The following is a 7,912-nucleotide window of genomic DNA, read 5'->3' on the forward strand; positions in this document are numbered from 1 at the left end:
GAATAATCTTTAAAAGCTTGGAAGACCCTGGAAGGTGGCCTGACAATAATTGGCACACATTTGGAGAGAATGCAGTTCTCAATTCGGATTCAAAACACAAACATAAAATAATTTCCCTCCCCGCTGGTCACAGGGCCCAGGCAAGCAGCTCAGAGAGGCAGCCCCTGCCACGCCCCTGAGCAGGCATCGCTGGCACCGGCTCAGAGTGGGGAAGGAGGTGAGGTTGGTCCCCAGCACGCAGGGGAATTGGCGGGGGGGGGGGGGGGGGGGAGGGGAGGGGCTGGCTGCAGCCTTGTACCCCATGAGCCTCTTTCTTCGCTGTCTCTTTAAGGCTGAAACGAGAATGCAGTCAGAGAAACCTGATTGTCATTGACAGGAGAAAAAGGTATTCACAAGTTTCTTTATGTTTTGGATAATGATTCCCTGTTTTGCTCGGCAGAACAAGTAATTAAGATGACATTTGTGAGTACTAATTTGGATCACACTTATGTGTATGTGTTGGAGAGCTGCAAGCCAAAACATGCAAAACCAGCCTTTCATTGAGGAGCAAATGAAAACTACAGAATGAACCGGAGTGGTGCTGCTGAAAAGGCACAGGAGCTGAGCACAGCTGCAAAAATCAGAGCCCCGTGCTGACGGCACATCTCATTAGAGCCCTGCCGTTGGCCACACCTCCGTGCGGCCCAGGGGCAGGCGCAGTGCATGGGGTCTGTCCCACCACGGCCGTGGACCTGCCGTTGGCGACGGTGTCCCTCAGGTCAGGGTTCAGTGGCACTGGTGTCCGGAGCCCTGGTGCCTGCCCGTCCGACCGGAGCTTTCTGAGCTGGATCTTGTCCCGGTGGAGCACGGTGACAGGGACAGAGGAGCACATGTCTGGAGTAGCCAGAATGCTTGCCCTCTACCTGCCAGTCCTCCAGTTCAGAGGCAGGGGCTGAGGCAGGAGGGCCTGGAGCAGGGGCAGGGGTGACCAAGCCCCCAGCGAGTCTCAAGACTGTCTATGGGCCACAGTGCTGCTGCTGTGGCCCCCAGGTCTGACCCACAGTCGTGTTCCGATGTGCCAGCAGGCGTGCAACACACGTACAGGTGGCCCCTCTGGGGACCAGAGGCATCTGAGTAACTACAAGGAACTCTCCGTGCAGCTTAGATGAGCGTTTGAGGGCAGATAACCTTGGAGAAGGTTCTTCTATGAACTGTTTTCATCCTGGCCAAGAGAGCTCTGGGAGTGCAGATCAACCCCACCCACCCGGCCAATGTAACTGTTGCGTGTTGAGCAAAGCCATTTTAGTAATCAAAACAGATCAAATTACCCAAAGTGAAATTCACAGACAAGAAATACTTTAATTAAATATTGTGTAAAATGAACATTTTTATACAGTTAAATATCTGAAAAAATGTACAGATAAAACAATCTTATTGTAGGGTTTTTAACAGTAAAATCTACCATTTAGTGGAGCGCTCAGTTTTGAGACGATGAAGCCATGAGGGCGACTAATTAATCTAAAACACAAACCAAGTGCAGGGACAAGGAGACTTGCGAATGTCCTTAACGTGTACACGTGAGCTCATTTTTAGGTCAAACCCTTACTTATACAAAATAAAACGGAGGCAACAGAGTTCCAGAGTGACTCCTCAGGCTGGTCGCAGGGCCAGAGTGTGACCCGCTAACCCCTGGGGTCGTTCTGATCCTTTGATTTAGTCCCTTGAATGGACACTTTCTTAAGTCCTGCATTGTTTTGTTTTGGTTTCTGTCAAGAAAAACTTTAAAAGTCCCTCCTTTTTGTTTTAGATTTGATTTCTGCTGCAGTTTGCAAACCGTTTGCTGTGCTGTGTCTGCAAAGGGAAAAAAGAAACGACCCTCTTGGTCTCACGGCAGGTTTGGCACTAACAGGTACAGTGTCTGAAGGAGGTCATTATCCAGTTTAAAAAGTACAGACAGTGCTGCTGGGTTCTGACCACAAAAAACGTATTGTTAAAAAAGAATTTTAAACGAGGGGTGATTGTGGGTCCCCTGAAACCTCTCTGAATCGGAGGTGGGCTTGGGAGGACACAGCAGAACCAGATGCAGAAAGGAGCGACACAGGGGTCTCCGGGCTTGTGCGTGTGCGTGTGCGTGTTTTACGCCGTAAATCTCCACGTGAAATACTGAGTAACAGTTGTGGGGTAAGCCTGTGATCAAACAGCACAAAGGTTCTTTAAAGAAGTCCACTTTTAAGGCATCAGAGAAGTTAATGTGGCAGACATTTTCATTAAAACATCAGAAGTAAATTTTATTTTAAACTTTAGGCCTCTGAATTTTTCCAGTAAACACAGTTCAGCTATGTGGCAAAGTCATGGGTGGCAGCTAAAATGACTTTTTACATTCTACAAAAAAAGTAAAACAAAAGGAGGACACAGCCCCAAACGGTGTCGCCTCTTCGTGGCCGCTCCACATGCACGGAATCTACGAGGGTTTGTCACAGCGGGTGGCCCCGTTTTGTTGTGACTATACAACGAACTTTTTTTTTTCTTCAAAAGTATTTGTTCAGATAACTTAAAAATAATATAAAAATAAACAATGAATTTGACTTTTCCTCAAAAAAAAAAAACAAAAAAAAGGACGGAAAGTCTAAACAAACAATAGCAAATTTTGGAAGTACAAATGAAATGCAAGGATGTTGGTTCACTGAACGAAACAGATCAAACAGTTCTTGGCTTTCATGCTCTTCCCCAGCATCACAACACCAGGCCATGATCAAAAACCAACGCAGACAAGAAAAAGGAACCGAAAATGGTGGGGAAAGCAGTGTACGAAATTTCAAAGATAAATACAATATTTATAATTGATATGTTACAAAATAAAGTCCCTTAGCAACAGCAAGTGTTAATGGAAAAGTAAGTAAGTGTTGAATGGAGACCATTTTATTCCTCATAAGACGCATAAGGAATAAAACTCGTTTTTTTTTTCTAAATATTTAAGTGGATCTGAAAAAAATTCAAGACAAGTGTATAAATATTTAGCTACAACTTTGGCAAAATCACAAAAGTCTACAATTTTATAACCACATACAAAACACATCAGGGAAGAAGGATCTAGAAGTCAAAAGGACAATTTCTGGTACAAGAAACATGGACCTCACAGTAGCCTAAGAATGCAATAGTATACAGTGCTAGCAAAAGTTGAAAAAAATGTCGCAGATCACACTTGCTTAACAGGAAGCTCTAGCAGTGGGAGAATATTTTAACCAACAGACAGTAGCATTTTTTTTTTCCTCTGTCAGTGTGCTTGTTGAAGGCAAGAGAATTCAATATCAAAGTTACAATTTCTAACTACAATAAGTTACAAAGTTCCATTTCATTAAGATGAAGTTAAGCAACGATAAACCCTCCCTCCCCCCCTGCCACCCCAATTCTCCTACTCATACAGTCTTCCTTTCTTCCAGTTTGATGGCTCAGACCTCCTTGGCCCCCTTTTGTCACCACAAAAAAATATTTCACATTATAGAGACACACAACCATTGTGAATCTAAGTATGAGCACAGAAAAATGTTTGGAGGCGTCTTCATCAGTGTTTCACGATCATCAAAATGGCGCATTCACAAAGTTTCTCCCAACACATAGCAAGTACTAGACATAGCCAAGACGGAGTCAGAAACTTTATACAAAATAGGCATCGCTTTGTTCTCCTTATTCTTCAGGACTGAGAAATGTGAAAATATGAGAAAAGTTCAGTCAATAAAATGGAATTGTTCATGAAGAAGTACGTCGTTTGTGTGTTGATTCTTAATAGTTTAAATAAAATCTTTAAACAAAGTCTTTTGTAGCATTTCAACCGCTGCTGATGTACTGAAGACACGGTCTCCATCAGCACCTCTTATGTACTAACATGTCCCCTGAAGTCCGTCCTTGGATGCTGGGCGCGGCGGGAGGTAACAAGCGCCCCTCACATTGGCGGGACTACCAGCCCAGACATAGCTGAAAGAGAGAGGGGGCAGGTCAGGGGCACCTCTCACCGGGGTGGGGCACTGGGGGGGGCCCTCCCTGGGCTTCGGTTAGCAGTGACAGTGGGTCTGCACAATCCTCCATTAACCAGCCGTGGGCTCGGTTAAGGCACCTACTTCAGGGGGTGTGGGGTGCTCGTGGGGGACAGGTCCCTGGGGTCCTCGCCTCAACGACCTCACGTGGCAAAGGGAAAGGCTCTGGCCTTTCCGGGTGTGAAAGGGCCGCTGCCCACACACGTCAGTGGCTGGCTTATAGCAGACGGAGGCCCAGACCCCCCCCCCCGCCCCGGAGGCCACCTCCGTCGACAGATGCCGAACCAACCCGGTCGCTTCTGTGACGCCAGCCAAGGCCAGCTCTCGGGCCGCTGGGACCCGGGCACAGCTCTCGCTCCCTAAGTCAGTCAAACTGGACACACCTCGGGTTCCCCTCTGCTCTCAGCCCCTGCCTTGGACCTTCCGCTGATCGTTCTGTATCGTAATGGTGAGTCGCGGACCTGCCAAGATCAAAGCCACTCACAGCCCACCTGGTTGCAATCTCAGGGCCAAGGGCCCTCAAGAGACACAAGTCACGGCTCCACCGTAGGGAGCGCGTCCTTCCTCTTCTTGGAGGGAAAGAGAAACTTGGGCCAAGATGCCAAGTGCAGCAGGTGCTTCCCAGTGAACCCTGGGTACAGATGTCATCTAAAATCTTGTAACTTTAGTGTTGTTCAATTTTTGTCAGAGTGATCATTCTCATTAATTTATGTATAACATATTAATACATCTGTTCACGTAGTGATGGGAGCTTCAATTTCTCAGTTCATTAATTTCAGCGCTATAAATTTATCTCCGACTCACCGTTACAACTTTATGGCTTGGAAGACCTGTGTGTGTACACACGGCTTACGTGGCGCCACCTCTCAATGGGCCCTGGCACCGAGTGGACGGCGGGCAGGGCCGTGGCACCCGGCCACCTGCCTCTTAAGCACCTGTGGTCTGGTGACCGCTGCTGGCTTGCAGGCCAGTCGGCGGCCCTTCGGGGCTGGGCGTCCCTCTCACGCTAACAGGTGTTGTGCAGACAATTATTTCAAATCACGGATACCTTTCCAGTTCCTTTTTTGAGCATTAGTTCATCAAAGTGAAATATGCCACCGACTTCACAAAAGGGCCAGTTTGTCTTCTCCACGGTAGCGTCCTCAGCACCCAGCAGAGAGCCTGGCACATAGTAGGCGCTCAGTAAATACTGGTTGAATGGATTCATTTTTTTAAAGGAGTAACTGGATTTGGTTTTCACCGGGAGGAGCATATACCAAAGGTGGTGTCTGAAAGAGGCCAGATGACGGCCACTTAATTCATTTCAGAGCCTGTGGGCCTCAGTCAGTCACCGAGAGCCACGTGCAAGCTCACGGGGCCTAGGGGCCCTCACGCAGCCCCGCCTGCCACTCGCACCACCGGCCACTGCCCAGAGGGCCCCAGCACTGGGCGGGCGCTGGGTGCCCGCTCCGCGCGGCCCCATCTGCGGGCAGCTGTGCCAGGCGGGGCCTCCCGCTGCCCTTGGGCGGGACCTTCTCCCTCTCGCGTCTTTGAAGGACATCTCCTGGAAAACCAACTCCCGTGCAGCACTGGTGCACGCACGGCCCCGGGTCTAGGTGCACGTGCCCTTCCGAGGACAACACAGCCTCGTGCGCCCCGTGGTCCGTTAGACCAGGTTGAGAATAAAGGCTCAGGCTCGGGACAGTGAGAACGGGCCAGTTTCGAGGTGGGCGCTGCAGGCGGCACCATGACCCACCACCCCAGGCCTGAGGCCGTCCCACTGCCTTGTGAGTCAGGGGAGCGACAGGCTTGCACCTGCCCACGCTCTCGGCTGATCGGGACGCAACCTGGGCCCCGCTGCCTTCACCACGGCCCGTTTTCCTTCCCTTGCAGGTTCCACTCCCTGCAGGTATGGGCCGCTTTACCGTGAGGACACTTAAGTCATGTTGGAAGGATGAGGAAACGGGTTTCATCCACCAAGAGGAAGAATCCGGTTGTGGGGACTGAACGAGGTGGGGTGGGTCGTTTCCAGGAGCCCCGGGTTGGGGGGTGGGTGTCGCACTGCGGCAGACGAAGGAGAACGTGCAACAGCCAGGGCCGCCCTGCCGGCAGCCCGCGGGTGGGCCCGGGGGAAGGTCGGAGCTCCCGCCCCCCAGGGAGGGCCCCTCACTCCAGCCCTACGGCCCAGCCTGGCCTGCCCCGGGGCCCTCCGGGCGCTCCCAGGCCACGGCCTCAGGCCAGCGCGCACCCTCACCTTGCAGTCCGTTCCCGTTGGCGCTGGTGCAGGAAGGAGGAGGGGAGGCTTGGGGCCGGACCACGGGCGCGAAGGCGCTCTTTTGTTTCACTGCAGAGATGACATTGGCAGGTGAGAATGAGAAAATGCCGTGTGTACTGCTACAGTTTGAAGGGAGGGTGACCGAAGAGGCTGCCATGGTAGGGCTGGACGGCACTACTGCAACAAAGCAAACATGGTCAGGACGCGCGACGCCGGGCACGGCCACACGACAAAGAGAGCTCCAGGGCCTCGCCTGGAGCGTCGGGCCAACAGAGCAAGCACGAGATGTTTCTGGCTTGGCCACTCTCTGGATAACAGGCAAACTCTCGCGTTGGACTTTTCGTTTCCAATTGGGCGGCCCCATTTGGTGCCGATTTTGTTTGGGTTTCCAATGTGACCGCGTGGGGCCCGTTTTAGGTCAATTTACTGTCGTCACGTGGACGCCCAGCCTCCAGAGCCACCCTTCCTTTTATCCAGTAGCTCACACCACAGAACATCCAAGCAACGCACACATTTGACTTTGCAGCGAATATGAATCTGTGTGATGACGGGTGACAAAAACAGACACTTACTGCCGTAGGGAGAGTTAGCGGAGGAGCCATTAAGAAATCCAGGCGAGCCCGGGACCCCTAGATTGGCCATGGCGCCACTTCCATATCCATTCATGCTAGTGCTGACTGTGCTGTAATTGGACTGCTGGGGAGTACTGCTGGGGACGTATCCTCGCGGGGACACGCTGCTTGTATTGCGACTGTAGCCGACTGCTAAAATCCCCCCCCGGCCAAAAATAACATTATTATCAGGGAGAGACACTTGGGGGGGGGGTTTCCCCGCAAACCTCTATCATCTATTGAACGCTTTTAATTGACCGTATGCTTTCCTCCAGCCCCAGCGCCTCTCGCCAGCTCAAATAACCTTGTCACGCCAGCCCTGCTCGAGCATCCTCGCCGAGCCCCGTCCTGTCTCCGGCGGCCTCGGCAGCCGGCCCAAGCGCACTTCGATCTAACCGTCAGCGGCTTTCACGTTCCTCTTTAGAAGCAATTATCAACGGCGCGATTCCTGGGCCGTCCCCCCGCGCTAGGTGAGCTTTCGGCCTCTGCAGACCTTCAAATGCCACAGCTGACAAGGAGAGCTGTTTGTGGCCGTAAGTCCCCAGGAAAGGCTGTTCTGGGGCCTTCATGTCTACGGCTGCTATTTCTGTCGGCGTGGGGAGGGGAAGCAGGAGCCTCGCTCCCGCCGTGGGGTGAGGGTGAACGGAAGCCGAGCGGCGTACGGGGAGGCGTTTTCTGAGATCACGGCCTGCACGGGCTTTAGAGCGGCCGGAAAAGGATAAGGTGCGGGTGGGGAGCCGGCGCTTCTCTCCGTGTGCTCCTTCCAGTCTCAGAAACCAAATCCCACCCCCGACCCCCGTGCAGCGCATCCAGGAAGGGTCCGCGGCTCCCTACGTCACAGCTATCCTAGGGCTTATCCCAGCCTTTCCAGGAAAGCAAAGCCCCTTAGGAATCAGTTCAAGGAATCGGCTAGCAAATACCAGCAAAGCCGTGTGGCAGCCACCGTGGCCGCTGCCTCAGCTTCCTGGGTTCTCTGAGCATGCTCTGCCCGAGGGCCTCTCCGAACAAAGCTGCAGAGCCCAAGGCGCTGCCCACGT

The 7,912-nt window shown here is 52.1% G+C and overlaps 1 protein-coding gene across 1 annotated transcript in view; it reads right to left on the reverse strand.

Annotated features, from left to right (window-relative positions):
• Window positions 1-1,053: 1,053 nt before the first annotated feature.
• The window catches only part of EBF3 (EBF transcription factor 3), a 118,053-nt gene continuing 111,194 nt past the window's right edge, over window positions 1,054-7,912 (reverse strand). The window contains exons 14-16 of the mRNA XM_089898364.1: window positions 6,837-7,028; window positions 6,244-6,441; window positions 1,054-3,951 (exon numbers count right to left, since the gene is read on the reverse strand). Of these exons, the coding sequence (XP_089754490.1) occupies window positions 3,920-3,951; window positions 6,244-6,441; window positions 6,837-7,028 (422 nt within the window). The 3' untranslated portion in view covers window positions 1,054-3,919. The remainder of the gene's footprint in view (window positions 3,952-6,243; window positions 6,442-6,836; window positions 7,029-7,912) is intronic.

The sequence above is a fragment of the Delphinapterus leucas genome, chromosome 16, assembly GCF_059928025.1.
Source record: "Delphinapterus leucas isolate spDelLeu-1000000601 "Yukka" chromosome 16, BTC_Dleu_Yukka2, whole genome shotgun sequence".
NCBI classification, from domain to species: Eukaryota; Metazoa; Chordata; class Mammalia; order Artiodactyla; family Monodontidae; genus Delphinapterus; species Delphinapterus leucas.